Source organism: Choristoneura fumiferana, chromosome Z (genome assembly GCF_025370935.1).
Source record: "Choristoneura fumiferana chromosome Z, NRCan_CFum_1, whole genome shotgun sequence".
In the NCBI taxonomy this organism is placed as follows: Eukaryota; Metazoa; Arthropoda; class Insecta; order Lepidoptera; family Tortricidae; genus Choristoneura; species Choristoneura fumiferana.
This window is the reverse complement of record NC_133472.1, coordinates 9,338,630-9,354,587: the sequence shown is the minus strand read 5'-3', so window position 1 is coordinate 9,354,587 and position 15,958 is coordinate 9,338,630. Positions and strand designations below refer to the sequence as shown.

At 41.5% G+C, this 15,958-nt stretch overlaps 1 protein-coding gene across 1 annotated transcript in view; it reads left to right on the top strand.

Annotated features, from left to right (window-relative positions):
* Positions 1-15,958, top strand: part of LOC141426407 (uncharacterized) — a 39,061-nt gene that overhangs the window by 16,715 nt on the left and 6,388 nt on the right. Inside the window, 10 exon segments of the mRNA XM_074085297.1 lie at positions 197-265; positions 267-369; positions 1,068-1,183; positions 1,400-1,614; positions 1,862-2,854; positions 3,004-6,352; positions 8,479-8,620; positions 8,711-9,000; positions 9,400-9,570; positions 13,434-13,667. Coding sequence (XP_073941398.1) covers positions 197-265; positions 267-369; positions 1,068-1,183; positions 1,400-1,614; positions 1,862-2,854; positions 3,004-6,352; positions 8,479-8,620; positions 8,711-9,000; positions 9,400-9,570; positions 13,434-13,667 — 5,682 coding nt within the window.

The following is a 15,958-nucleotide window of genomic DNA, read 5'->3' as shown; positions in this document are numbered from 1 at the left end:
TTGTATCTATGTATGTATTTATCTGTATATAACTATATATGTTTATCCGTTGCCTAGTATCCATAGTACAAGCTTTACTTAGTTTGGGACTAGGGTCAATTGGTGTCAAGTGTCCCATGATATTTATTAATGTAATTTTAATAATTTAGTTAATGATGTATATGTTGTGATTGTAATAGTATTATTTGTTGCGTAGACGCCGGCATCGAGCAGCGGTGCGGCTGCGGGCAACCAGGTCGGCTGGGGGCACCTGCCGCCGCCCTCGGGCCCCCTACTCCCGCACAGAGTTCCCCTCGCTCGAGGCTTCAGCGCAGCCTTCACACCGCTCCTCCGACCACGCCGGGCCGCAGCCGCAGCTCAGACCACTAAGTAAGTAATCCTGACAACAGCAATGTAAAACCAACCTCATTCTGGCAACCCTAAAAACTAATCCGGCAAGCAGCAACTTAAAACCAAATTGAATAGCGATAAATGTAAAGCCAATTAATTCATAAGAATAGCATAAGCTGCCGCGATTCGATCGATTATTCGTTTAAAAGGATCTAAAAGTGAATTTTATAGTTTATTGAAAACTAATCTGGTTCTATCTGGCCCTTTTGCTGACAATTTCGCTACCAGCGTCTAATGATGCTAGTTTGTAACATTTTTAGGAAACAATAAAATTGACGGAAAACTTTACTTTGCCTAAAACATGCCTTGGATACACACTGGATGAAAGTTAAATAGTTTTGTAAAAAAAATATGGCATTAACATTGTTAACATAAGAATCGTATTAGGCTACGCTACGAAGTTATATTTATTACTAGCTTTTGCCCGCGAATTCCTCTGCCAAGCTTCAAATTATATAAATAAATCGGTTTGGCGATGTAAGCTTAAAGAGGTAACAGACAAACAAACAGACAAGAGTTACCTTTTCATAATATTAGTAAAGATAAGGATTTTGGGTCATCAAGCCCTGTAAGTCGTATTAATATAGTGTATTCTGAAAACAACAACCAATGTCAAACTTAAGAACGAAAATGCATATTAGTACTTTAGTTTAATGTATAATGATCTGTTTGTCCAGCGGAAGGCAGCTGGACGTCCGGTGGCACCGCCGGCGTGCGGTCCGAGGGCGCTCCCGCGCCCGCGCCCGTTGCGTCCGCACAGCAGCCCCAGTACCATTCCATCCTGCCCCCATTTGTACGTACTTAAATCCTGACGCTAACAAGAAATACCCACACATAGATTTTTAGGGCTTCTTGAGCTTATATTGTGTTTTGAACAGCTCTTTGTTTAAGTTTTAGTGATTGGGTACTTCTTACTTGTATTGTGACGTTTTATTAATACTAAAACTACAACATTTATTTTTCTATTGTCTAATAGTTGGATTGTACAAATTCCTCATTATCGCCACAGCTGATGAAAGGTAGCAGTGGCAGCGGGCTAGGGCTGGGGTCTCTGGGCAACCTCCGCGGCAGCAACGCGCCGCGCGCCGCCCCCCGCCCGCCCGCCACGCCGCGCGCGGTCGAGGTGCTCACCGCGCAGCCCATCCTGTGCGAGGAACAGATCTCCTCACTCGACGACTGCTCGCGCGATGTCGGATGGGCCAATAACGATGTCATCGATTATGAGTACGTTTTGAACGCGTCTACGACGCACATGGATACAGTTTGATTTGATTATAATATACAGACTAAATATATACTCAGCGGCACAAAGTTTGGCCCTCTTCATACAAAATTACCTATTACTGCATTTGAGGGCCAGACTTTTTGCCGCTCAGTATATTTAATTGCTTACTTACCTACACATTAAATCCCATATTGTTTTGCTTCCTTGTCAGTTCATTTTGCTTACATAAGTATTATTTTCTTTCAGGCAAAAATTGGACTTTGGTGAATCATCAGCGCCTACGACGGGCAAAGGAAATCACAAAAATAACCACAACAGAGCCGCTACTGACATGGATCGTGCTGTAGATCCGAAAATACACGAGGTATTTGGTGACGAAGAAAAAGTGTGGGAGGAACGGCGACAAAAGAAAAGCAACGAGATCGCTGAGGTGGTCGCCCGCGCCAAGCAGCGCAAGGAGGCGGAACAGCGCCGCCAGATGACTGACACGGCCGCGCCGCCGCCACAGAAGGACGCGCGCGACCGCGACCGCAACGACAACAGGGAACGGGAACCAGAAACAAGAGATAAGGACCGGTCTGATAACAAGGACAGGGAGCGCCCTGACAATAGAGAACGCATAGACAATAGGGATAAGGTTAACAATGAGATGCGAGACCGTGATCCGAGGGACAAGGAGCAGCGGGTGGACAACCGAGATTGGGAGCGCACTGACAATAGAGAACGGTTTGACAACAGGGACCGTGACCGAGACGTCAGAGAGCGGGACCGTGAACGTATGGATAATCGCGATAGAGATCGCGGGGAAAACCGAGATAACAGAGGCCGCGTAGACAACAGAGATCAGAGGGGAGAGCGCCAAGAAAGTGACAAGGAAAGAGGGGACGTACGCGAGAGAGATCGCAATGAAAATCGAGGGGAGCGCAATGACCGCGACAGGTTCGACAGAGAGCGCGAGAGGACGGACAACAGAGACCGAGTGGACCGGGACAGAGATCGCGACCGGGACTTCCGTGAACGTGACTACGGCCGAGACCGTGATCAAAATAATCCTGCGTTCTCCAAGACTTTTCAACAAAACATACCGCCTCGTTTTTTGAAACAGCAGCAAAACAGGCAGCAAGATGACCAGCACAAGGGGTGGCCGTTCTCTGGAAAACAGGCTCCCAGACGACAGGAGCAGCCGACTTACAATGCACCGCGACACGCACCGCACAACGGTCGCCGTTCTTATTCCAGGTTTGTAAGTTGAATAAAATTAAACTTCTTCTAAAAATATAACAATGTTTGTAAGAAGTTTAATTTTATACAAGCCCGCGGCGTGCGACTTGCGTATTTTTGTTATGAAGTAGTAAATATAGATGTATCATATATTTTTCATGTTTTAGGGATTACTCGGATCGTGAAGATGAGTTCAGAAGGGAGAGCAAAGATGGACCGGCTCCTGGCCCTCAATGGCGATCAGAAATGCAAGACTATGACAAAGTGGGACGTGAATTGGATAGATCTAACTCCAAAGAGCCCTACAAAGAATATAATGATCATAAAGATAGACGAAGCGATTCTGACAGAAAGTCCGTTGATAGCTCTACAGAACAAATCAGTAAACCCTCTGCTGCTGACAAATTGACTGAAGTATTTGAAAGGAAGAGCATTGGGCTAACAGAGGCGTTCTCGTCAGACTCATCGTCGCACGCCCAGTCCACAGACAAGCGCAATTCGCCTGCGTCTAATTCACAGCGTGAATCTTCTGAAAGAGACTTTGGCAAAACTTCCTGGGCAGAAGCTATGCAAGACGAGCACAACACATTTTTGCAAAAGTCTTCTACCGAAAAAATAGCATCGCCGAACGAGAATGACCAGAAATCAAAGGACGGTCTCCATCCAGAAAACGAAGACGTTAAACGTCAATCTCAACAGCCAGGATCTGCCCAATCTGTCCAGCAGACAACTCCACCGTCAACTAACATTTTGACTTCTTTTCCTTCACAAACTCAAAACAAAAATCACTCTAATCCGGTACAGAGCTTCTCTCATAGTCAACCATCTCAATTAAACTCCTTTACCAATGTACAACCTCAACCTGTACCTCCTCTTACTCATTCTCAGTCCCTTGCTGACAATCTGGTTCCTAAAACTGCTACCCTTAATAAGGCTCTTAACCAAGAGCCTCTCTCTAATCCTCATTTGCAAAATCAGCCTCCTGAACAAATTGTGATGAATGTGAAACCGATATTTCCACCGCAAAAAACGGAGAAAGAACTCTCAGAATCTGAATCGATTGGTTCTAAATCTAGTACGGACCCCACTGTTGCCGTTGTGGTTAAAGCTAGTGAGACGCACTCTATCGAATCTCTTCACGGTGGGGTAGACTCACAAAAGCGTGGCGTTGATGACAAAAGGAATGAAAGGTTCAATGAAGCCCTAAATAAAATTCCCAATAAAGAACCAATTGAAAGAAAGTCTAGCGGATCTGGATCTGAGAAGAAAGGTAGGGGTTATGGTGGTGGAGGTGGGTGTGGTGTGTATAGAGGTTGGGGATCACGTGAAACTCGAGGCCGGCGATCGCACCGCACCTCTCATTCCAATAATCGAGCAAGTGAATCAGACGGCTCCACAGATGGTGCACCTAACCCAGAACGAAAGGAACGCCGCAGAGCTCCACGCAGCCCTCGAGGGCCGAAAAAATCTGACAGGAATGACGACCCGAACCGCCCTCATCACGGGGACCAGGGTCCTCCAATGGATGCTATGGAAAACCGTGAACCGTTCGCACCCCGCGGACAACCTTCACGAAGAGGGCGAGGCGGTTTCCAAGGCACAACGAGACCTCCGGCTCCTGCTAAGAGGGTCACTGGCTATGGACCACCGAATACTAAAAGTCCGTTTAGTCAAGCTAATCGTGCTGTTAAAGACATGGACGATGTAAAAGACAATCTTCAAATTGAAGACAAAGGAAAAGGTGGAAACAAGCCACGCACTGGGTCATCGCTCGGAAGGGGCCGAGATCGCCGCCCGAAAGGACCTGCAGGGCCGCTCAGTGGTGAAGATGAAAATTGGGAGACGACCTCAGAACATTCCGAAGGTGGTGGCTCGAGCGGTCGCCGGAGATCTGTGGGAGGACGAATGTCTAGCCAATCTCATAAAGGACAAGGCCGGAACCAGCCTGCTGGCAATCGCCAGATTTCAAATCGCAACTTGCAATCAGGCAAAAAAGATGTAGTAGATAATAAAACTGGTGATATTACTGAGGCTATGACTGAACTTAAATTATCATCTGCGAAAAAAGACGATGAAGTTGCAGACGATGGGTTCCAGGAGGTGCGAAACAAGAAAAATTCTAAGGATACCAGAGGGCCACCTACAAAAGAAGAAACTCCAAACATTTCCAAACAGCCTAGATCTCATTCAAATCAAGGTGGCGGTCGAAACGGATCGTCTACCAGAAACACCAACGATAAAGCCAACACCAGAGGTTCCGCGCCTGTGTCCGGAAAAGCTGGACCGCAATACGACCGCAACCGGCAAGCCAACTTGGCGCCTCGCTTTGTCAAGCAAAGACAGAAGCAACAAATGGGACTTGTTACTGCATTCGGGCCAGATACCGGCGCGGCCCCGCCGCCGCCACCAGTCAACGCTTGGGATAAACCAATTTCGCAAACATTGCGAGCTAATGTGGAGGAACCGGCAGACTCTGTAGAAATAAAATCTGGGCAATCGAGTCAGCGCAGTACACCAGGCGAAGTTCCAGCTGAAGTCAAGCCAGTGCCTGCCGTTGCCGCCGCTGCGGCTGTGGTCGCCGCTGCTGCCGCCGCTGCCTCCGCCGCCACTCCTGCGATGGCCGCCGATAAGACTGGGGTTCTGGATGGCACCACTCCGCCTGTAGAAACGATTATTTTCGAGAATACAAATTATAAGACTGCTCCTCCTGCTGAAGCTCTAAAACAGAAATATCAACCTTGCGCCAATAATGCGAAGCCGCAATCACAAGGCGAGGAGATTTCTGCTGATGTAGAATCCCGAGCACTAACATTTAACGGCGACGTCAGGCCGCCACCGCGATCCATTCAGGAATTGATATCGGAAAGACCCGTGACTGACGGAGAAAATACGTTAGGCCTACCTATGTCATTTGACTCCTCTCAAAAAGCGGAAGACTCCTCCGACATGAAATTAGACTTTGCTTTTGACTCTGACTTAGGTCAACTTACTGAGGACAAGTCGGCCAAATCTGCACTGGGCTTACCGCGTGGTACACACATGAATACTTCAAACACTATTTCACCGTTGGCTGCAGATCTCAATTTAAAAATCGCCAGCGTTAAAAAGGTTTGGGAGATGCCTGCTGTGGCCGAAGGAAGCGAAGAGTTACAGTTTGCTGGTTTTGAAGAAGCTAATACTGAAACGGGTGCCCCGCCAAATGTGTGTAAGGTGAAGCCGACGCAGCAATTGCAGTCGCCTCCGCCGCAGCACTACAACCACATGGGGTACCAAGGTGGCTACGGTGGCTTGTCTGTTCCATCGCCACCCGCTGTGCTATTCAATTCTTCGCAACAGCTATTGGGTTCCTCGCAGCAGCTGCCACAACAGGGCGGCTTGTACGGAGCTTTTCTTGACCAGAGCCGGGGCCAATTTGGAGGTTTCCCTGGAACACCTTATGGAGCAGGTTCTGCTGCACCTTATAATTATCAACCTCCACCTGACATGTTCCAGAGCCTTCCGAGTCAGTATCGCATGGTAAGACATTAATTCAACCATTTTATTAAATTTAATAAGTATTTTCTCTATAACTTTTTATAGAATATTTTCCATCTTATTATTTTTTATTTTACACTTGCTCGTAAACAGAGCCCTAACAGTCAGGTTAACCTGTATGCATTTAAGCTTTTTCATTACACTTGTTCGTGAATGACCTTATTCCATGCCTGTATACTAAAGGACAGTGGCGAAAAATTGTTTCCCCGGGAGATAATGGATTTACGTATAGTTTTCTTCCCCAGGGAGCAAAAGTTTAGTTTTAAATTATAAATAGGCTGGTATGTTTTTTTACTTTATTTATGGCACCACATAGTTCCAGACATGTTTAATTTAAGTAAGTAATAAATATACGCTACGATTTTAATTGTCATGTTGCGTGTAAACATAAATAAATGGCGCAACTTAAAATTAAGCAGACGTTACTTGACTCGAAATAAAACTTACTTTAAATTCGTTTCTTTAAAGATTTTTTTGTTGCAATTTAACTTTAGTTTTCTTTACTAATGAATTAGTAATTTTTGTATCGTACTTCCTGGCGGTGACATGGTGTCGTATGGAATTCTAACTCTCATCAAAAAAATGTACGAAAAATCTACTAAATTTTACACTAATTAAAAAAAAATTACTACCCGTAGTTATAAGAAAACAGTGATCAATATGTCACCGCCAGGGAGGGCATTTTCAGGCGGGCGCTATCTATTCCACTATGTAGCAGTCGATTGTTCAAATTTAATTAGCGTATTATTCAGTAAATTTTTCGTACATTTTTTCTGATTTACAAGAAATTTTTAAAACACGACTGCTACATAATGAAATAGATAGCGCCCGCCAGGAATTATCCTTCCTGGCGGTGACAGATTGATCATTGTTTCCTCGTAACTACGTATAGTATTTTTTTTATTAGCGCCCAATGTAGTACATTTTTCGTTAATTTTTTTGATGTGAGTGAATTCCATACGACACCATGTCACCGCTAGGATGTATGACACTAATTTTTAGTAACAGATTTACAGATTTCACTACTGGGCGGGTGCGAAGTACTAGGTGGGGGGTGATGAAATCTATCGCAGCGCTCATGATGGCCAAAAGTAGAAATAGTTCTGGCTCTGTCATCTGTCATACTCATATGAATCTGTCATTAACAAAGCAATTTGTATAGACTTTAACTACCTAATTTTAGTAATAGATGTTTGTGTTATGATGCGAGCTTGAATTATTGAACACTGTCCCTGTTTTTTTCTTAATTCCTCTACATCTTGGACATGTCCAGCAATAATTTTTCTTATGAAACGGTTTGTGGTTGAAATTTTATATTGAGTGATACTCACAAAACCGGTCTTCAAAATGATACTCATTTTGATATGAAACGAAATTAATTTATTACTAGCGATATAAGAATTATATAATTTTACTATTATTCAAAGAAACCAATAAGATAGCTTTATCTTTTTGTTTTACAGTAAAAGTACAACTAAACATGAAGTAAACAAACCCGGACATAACGAAATAAAAAACTCTTTTTGAATAAATTTTACTTGCCTCATTTAATTTTAATGACCAAAAATGAATTTACAACCATTTGTCCACCCAAATCACGGTATCACAGTAATTTTGTATTATAAATTAATACGTTATAGGTTTGATTTTGGTCACAATGTCGCGAGCCAATGTTTATTTTATTTGAAATTCTTCATGTCTGTTTGCAACTTATGCAGCCACACTGCCTTTATTTTTTTATTTTGAAAAGGCGAGTGAATTAAATTCCGTAATCCATTAGGTAAAGACGCTCTTTCTTTTGCCACTTTTTTGTGCTAGTAGGTACGTTATATTATATTTCATAATTCATAATATTTTTCATAGATTAAATTAAATAAATGTTTGTTTACTCACAGATGTGATGAAAAACATTGTATGTTTTACGGGCGGTATAGGAATTATGAAGCTAGACTCAAGAAAGCCTTCCTTTACTTTGGGCTTGTAGTAGTCTAGCTAGTTCATAATTTCTTATTTACCAACCTTAACACAATGTACTTAAACCGTATCGACACTTTATTGCAGCACTTTAGGTACGTTGTAAAGGTTGTTGTACATTTGCGTGTTCGTAGGCCGCAGCAGCCGGGGGCGGCGCCGCGTTCGGGCAGTCGGGGCAGCTCGGTAACAGTCCCAGCACTGTCCTCATCTCCAGCACTTCCAACTCGCTCATGTCCGCCTCTGTTAAGCCGTCGACCCAACAGATCGGCGCCATAGGTACGTTCAGTATGTACACCCAGTTTTTTCTTCATTATTAATTATTGGGATCGCGGTTTTGTCATTTTGACTCAATAGTGTCATTTCCAGGCAGCAAAGGCGGCGGAGTTGGCGGAGTTGGTGGGGTTGGCGGAGTGAACACTTATCAACAACAGTATCTTGGTTACTCGGGGCCGGTGGGCGAGGCACCGTACTCCCTTCCGGGGTTGATGCCTCGGCCTGCGCCGCCCGCGAGTTCGTACTACTCACCGTACCAGCCGCCATCCGCGCCCGCGCCGACGTATCCGCTGCAATTCACTCAGCAGGCGCAGTCGGGCGCTTTCAGTTCCCAATTCCTGTCGTCGCAGCTACAAGTCGCCGCGGCTGTGCAGCAGATGCAGGTATGTATAATCAATCTATCGTGAATTATATCTGACTAAAACATCAAGTTAACGTTTTGGAATTTGAAAGCCTATAGTGGGCAGTTTCAGTCAGAAAGTCTGAAAAACCACAAAATAAATCTTTTTCGTCTTGAAAAGCCGATAATAAACTGTTTTGTTCCTTTAAAAAACCTTATTCGTTGATTAGGGAAATAAATACGTGACAAATATAGTGAGTCGCGTTTTGAGAGCTCATTAAAAGTATGTCAATGGTTAGTGGTGTTCAGTACCAAAGTTAAGACAGCCAAAACTCACCAAAGCGAATCCATTAACTTTGTGCAATCTAACAAATTGCTAGACTGTACTCCAAAGTGACCCTAGTTTTCTAATACTAGATACTAATGTAAAATGTTTGTTCAGCAGCAACAGTTCCGCGCGCCGTTACAGCAGCAGTTCGCCCCGCCGGCGCCGCAGCAGCGCCCGCCGCCGCAGCAACAGCTCAAGAGCCCGTTGCACGAACACGCCAACGGGTTTGCACAGCTATGCGAGCCCGCCTCGCCCACGCCGCAAGGCAAAGGAGGGAAACCTAATGTGAGTTACGAAAGGTGGCGCCATTCTATTTATTCCAGTTTGTGTATGGACCATTTCGCCGATGCGATTTTGTTATATCTGTCTGGTTGAAAAAATATGCGAAAACTTTGAAATTGTTGTAGAGCCAATCATAAACGATTAAAATAAATTGATTATTCTCACAATGTCGTCAAGTGATAGTGAACATTTATGATGTCGAGCAAAGAGCAAAATACATAATTGGCATTGTTCACTTTTTTTTACTACTCTTTTTTATCTTATTTTCTTAAAATATAGATAATTTCAAGATACTCATTTGAATATCTTGGCATAAAATGGCATAGTTAAATAAATATATTTTTAAATACTATCCATACTAAATTATACATGACGGAAAGTAATGTTCGTTTCACGATGCGTTTTGATGAAAGGTAGAGATAGAATAGTTATATCTGAAATAAAGGCTCGTCGCTTGATAAAAATAAACTTTAGCGTTTCGGACTAACACTAATAGTATAAATGCGAAAAATCTGTTACGTTTCACGCCTAAAGAACGATTTTGATGAAATTTGTACAGAGATAGAATAACCTTAGAACATAGTATCTTTTATTAAAGGCTTTAAGGGTTGAAATTAAATTATAAGGTGAATCGTCGCTGTCACCATGAAATTTTATTTCGGTGCGAAAGTAAGTTACGCTTTCACGCCTAAAGTGAACCGATTTTGATGAAATTTGGTACGAATAGACCAAAGAACATAAGCTTTTAAAATAGGCATAAATTCGTCGCTTGAAGCACTTTGCATTTCGGCACTTAATAAAAATAAATCTAAAATTTTTTTTTTGTAAAATTATCTGGAACGTCATTATTGAAACAAGTCGATAATCTTTATTAAACTTGCCATTTCTAAGTAGTAAATAGATATTTTTTTCGCCGTTTTTTAAACTCTTCCAAGTTTATATGAAGATCATCATTGTTGAAGATAAACGATGGATCTTTATGAAACATTTGGCACATAGACTTTTATTGGCATCGTATTGTTAAAATTATAAACTGGCATTTATACGTTTTTGAATTTTACCTGTGAGGTGATAGCATGATAGCGATGCGTTAGCAACAGTCATGTCAGAATTTTATTACAGCTCATGCAATTCCAACAGGATAGCCGGTAGTAATTACCACATGGTAATGAAATTGGACTTTTAGAAGTATTGAACAATAATAAATCTTAAAAGTGAAAAACTTTTGAGCTACGGCTAAAAAGCTTGATTCAATTTTGCCTTGAAAATATGATTTCTTGAATTCCAAACAAATACTATTTATCGAAATATGTATGCTTTGTTAGTCCCGTCACGTAATTCAATGGCGAATTGTTAAAATTCCCGTTTATGAAAACATGCGAATGAATTGTGGAGAGAACAAAAAAAAATATTTAACAATGTTTTAAGTACATTATTTTCAGCAAAGACGTACAAATGTGTTACTTTTTATCTTAAATAAATAAAATAATTTCAAGATACTATTAATGGCATAGCTAATTTAAATATATTTTTGAAAATATCAGATACGACGTCTCGTAAATTACACATGACGGCTAAAACCAAGTAAAAGGCCAAGTAAAATAATATTTAAAAAAAAACGAGCTACTTGTCAATGCCAATAGATGCTAACTGTTCGTGTCACATTCAATCGAATATTGTTTTGAGAAAGAGTAGAGATAAACAGACAGGTAAGTCTGAAAATAATCATATTATGCCTATTGAATAACTACCTCTCTGCGAATTGTATACAAACTATGATACAATTTTATTTTAACTCATGTAGGTAGGGGTTATTTCAATATCGATAATAATAATCAAGTTATTGATTGCCACAGAAAATAAGAAAGGACTACACAAATAAAAACGAAAAACTTTAGCTTTACTACGAAGAATTACCTGCAGTAAATTTAGTAGTTAACGCGATTTTCAGAATAAACTATAAATAGTTTTTCTATATTTGGAACAGCTAGTCTTTCTGTAAATATCCGTTTCTACGAACTGAACAATCTTTCTACGTCGGTAGTCGTAATATTCGCGCGCGAGTAGGGACTTAATCTCTTCAGATTCGTATGATAACGACTTACCTCTTTCAATTATATAATATTATGTTTTAATGTATTTTTTTTTCAATTAATTACTCATTAGGCAAAAATATGTTTGGCCTTAGTTTGACCTTCGTATTTTATTTAAGGGATGAATCCCTTTACCTGAAAAGTAAACCCATAAGTATCTAGGTTTATCTATGGTATCTGTCACGCAGGCAGGGCCGGTATTACGAAGTGCAAAATTCGAACTTCGTATCTTGTCGTCCCGCTGACGCTTATATTATTTAATACGAGAGTCAGAGGGACGGAACGACACGAAATTCGATTTTCGAATTTCGTAGTACCTCCGCAGGTTGCAAGCAGACATTGATGTAAGTCAGTTATCACATACATGTTTGGCATTAGCCAAGAAGAAGGGATTGCCATAAAAAACAGAATGTACTCTATTCTGTTTTTTATGGCAATCCCTTCTTCTTAAAGGGATTCATCCCTTAAATAAAATACGAAGGTCAAACTAAGGCCAAACATATTTTTGCCTATATTTTCGTAACCCTTAAGTATTTTTGAATCGGAATAGGACAAAATTGTTCAAAAACCCTATCCCTTGAAATGGTTTTCGAATCAGGGTACATTGGTAAAATATGAACAATGCCAATTGATTCCAAGATGCCAAGAAACGCATTAATTCTTTCATAGAAATGACAATTTTTTTCTCGCAATCGTAGTGAAAAATAGACTTTTCACATAAACCCTCTGAAAAATAGATAGCCTCGCTAAAGCTTGGGTGGCCAACTAACTCGGGTATATATTGGCTTATTTTAGTCCCTCGATGAAAAATATACTATATTATTAAATATTTTTTAATAATTTGTGTATTATATTATAAATGTACTGAAATAGATAATATTACCCAACAGTTACCGAAACAGCAACAATGAACACGTTTGTTTCCACTGTTCCTGTTTAATTTCTTCACAGTCGAAGTGAAAAGCAAAGTGTGTTCTCGCCTGCAGCTCGGATGGATATAACGCCTCGCGTAAAATGGCGCCTCTTATGCACTTGTTGCACTATCTCCTATTTTTCTAAATTATATCGAAACGAGAGCAAAAAATGCTAACTTTACCCCTTCGTGGGACAAGAGGTGCATTGGTCGATATCTCGGTCGATATACAGCGTGCAGGATCTCCTCGCAGGCGGAATAGCGACTAGTGAAACCTGAATGCAGGCCCTATGGCATGCGTTTTGGAAATATCTCGTACCCAACATGCGGACCATAATTAAAACGGAGCCCGAAATGTGCGCCCTATGGCATGCGAAATCTCTCGTACCCCGCATTAGAGCCCTATTGACCAATGAAACAGCCTTAAGGGGCTACCCGAGGTTTTCATCGATTTTTGACAAGTTTTGAATCGTATCTCCTACTTTTGCAGTACAGATAGAATTATAAGTCAAACGGCTATCGGTTCTCCAATCTTTTATCTCCATTTTTGTCTACCGGATTTTGAAAATAATGATTACTTAATTTTGCATGATTTTTTTAAACATTGACTGAAAAAAAAAACACTTATTTCGTATTTCTATTGGCGTGAACGATCTAACATATACCAAATCTACATATTTGGGTTCGTCTTTTACGTCTCTAAAAACTGGTCGAGGGTTTTCATTTGAAACTAATTCTTTGAAGTAAATATGGGATACTATATTGCTTAAAGCCGTTGTTGTGAATATAATAAACTAAGGAATTCAGATCGAAGGTCATTGGGGCATGGGAGGGATCCCCTTAAATTGTATTGTGTGCAGGTGCAAAAGCCGCCACACTCGCCGCCGCAGCACAAGTACCACGCGCCACCGCCGCACACGCCGCACCCGCCGCCCGCGCACACGCCGCACCAGCACCACGCGCAGCACGCGCCGCACCCGCACCAGCAGCACCCGCACCAGCAGCACGCGCACCAGCAGCACGCGCAGCACCAGCAGCATCAGCAACACCAGCAGCACCAGCAGCATCAGCAGCACCAGCAGCACCAGCAGCAGGTTAGACGCGTTTTAACACAGTGGCTCAGTTCGTGATTTGTAAATTTTTGTTATTGGTTTAACATTTAACCTTTTAACATATCAAAATTACCCAAAAAAATCCTGAAAAAAAACCTTGGCTGTCCATCAGACGACATTTTTGCTAGTGTATAATTTACCAGAGGACCAGGTAGTTAGAGAACCTGACTACGAAGCTTTAGGTTCCGGGTTCGATTCCCGGCCGGGGCAGATATTTGTATGAAGAATACGAATGTTTGTTCTCGGGTCTTGGATGTTTCATATGTATTTATCTGTTGGCTAGTATCCATAGTACAAGCTTTTATATTTATATTTATTTTTTGGTAAAATATGTATCACTCAGTTAGATATAAACTACTCCCAAATCTAAAGTCAAGTTGTCAAACGGACCTCACGGCACTGGCGCCAACTATACTCAACGCCGTATACAGGGTGGAAACTTGAGATGGGACAGCAATACTGGGTTAAGACACTAACTTTAGTTAAAATGTTCAGTTTTTAGTTGTCTACATACTGTATAATTTTCTTTAAGCATAAAGAATTCATATTCGTAAAAAAAAACATGTGAAAGTTTAACTTTTTTAATTAGTACCTACCATACGAACTGTATGGAAAAAGTTTTCTTTGATTTGTGGGTGTTCTAGTACTCTAACCTTAGTTGGTCTCAAAGAGTGTTTTATTTAATCCTTGGTAAAAATGGGACCGATTGGCATAAAAAAGTCAAATGTCGATTTTCTCGCCGACTGTAAAATGTATCAAAAATCTGTGAATGTCGATTGTCATCACTCAAAAAGTTAGTAAAGGTCTCCTAAGAGCATTTTCGCGTAGCAGCAAGGAATCTAGTAGCTGCCCTTGCTGCCCCATCTTAACTTTACATTCCACCCTGTATAGATTCCAAAAAAGTTACCAAAGATGGCCGAACATTCATCATTACAAAAGTAACTTGGTCATTGTAACGTTCCAGATGTAACCAACCCATGCACATCAATAAAAAATAGTCATAATAATATTTTGTTGTTCATCATCATCATCTCAGCCTATATACGTCCCACTGCTGGGCACAGGCCTCCTCTCAGATCAAGAGGGCTTGGGCCATAGTTCCCACGCGGGCCCACTGCGGATTGGGAACTTCGCACGCACCATTGAATCGCTTCGCAGGTTTGTGCAGGTTTCCTCACGATGTTTTCCTTCACCGCAAAGCTCGTGGTAAATTTCAAATGTAATTCCGCACATGAATTTCGAAAAACTCAGAGGTGCGAGCCGGGGTTCGAACCCACAACCCTCTGCTTGAGAGGCGATAGGTCAAACCACTAGGCCACCACGGCTCCTACCTATGTGTAAGGGCCAGTGTTTTTTGTTCAATTTTGGGTTTTGTGCGTTATAGGTATCTATAAACTATATATATTTAGATAGTGGATTAAACAAACATCGTTATTTAATTATTTTTAAAGTTATCATTGAAGTAAGAAGGCCGAACTAGATGCAATTTTAACGTAAAAGGGCTAAACGTACATTTGATACTTTACCGCGGTAAATCCCGGGCGGTTTTTTAGGGTTCCGGAGCCAAAATGGCAAAAACGGAACCCTTATAGTTTCGCCATGTCTGTCTGTCTGTCCGCGGCTTTGCTCAGGGACTATCAATGCTGGAGAGCTGTAATTTTGCACGGATATATATGTATGAAAAAAGTCCTCGAGTGGCGACCACGAACCGGAAGACGAAGCGTTGGCAGGCCTCCCACCAGGTGGACTGACGACATCGTGAGAGTAGCGGGAAACCGGTGGATGCAAGTGGCGAGTTGCCGTTCATTGTGGCGTTCTAAGGGGGAGGCCTTTGTCCAGCAGTGGACGTCTTCGGGCTAATGATGATGATGATATATGTATGTAAACTATGCCGACAAAATGGTACAATTAAAAATTCAAAAAAGATTTTTTAGGGTACCTCCCATAGACGTAAAGTGGGGGTGGTTTTTTTTCCTCATCCAACACTATAGTGGATAGGTCTTTTAAAACCATTAGGGGTTTGCTAAAACGATTTTTCGATTCAGTGAATTGTTTGCGAAATATTCAACTTTAAAGTGCAAATTTTCATTAAAATCGAGCGGCCCCCCCCCTCTAAAATCTAAATCGGTGGGTGGAAAAATTTGAAAAAAATCTTGATGGTAGTAAGTATATCAAACTTTCAAGGAAAACTATAACGGCTAAGTTTGCTTGAGAATTATTAGTAGTTTATGAGTAAAATAGGAAATCCTTAGAAAAATATTACTTAAATTTTT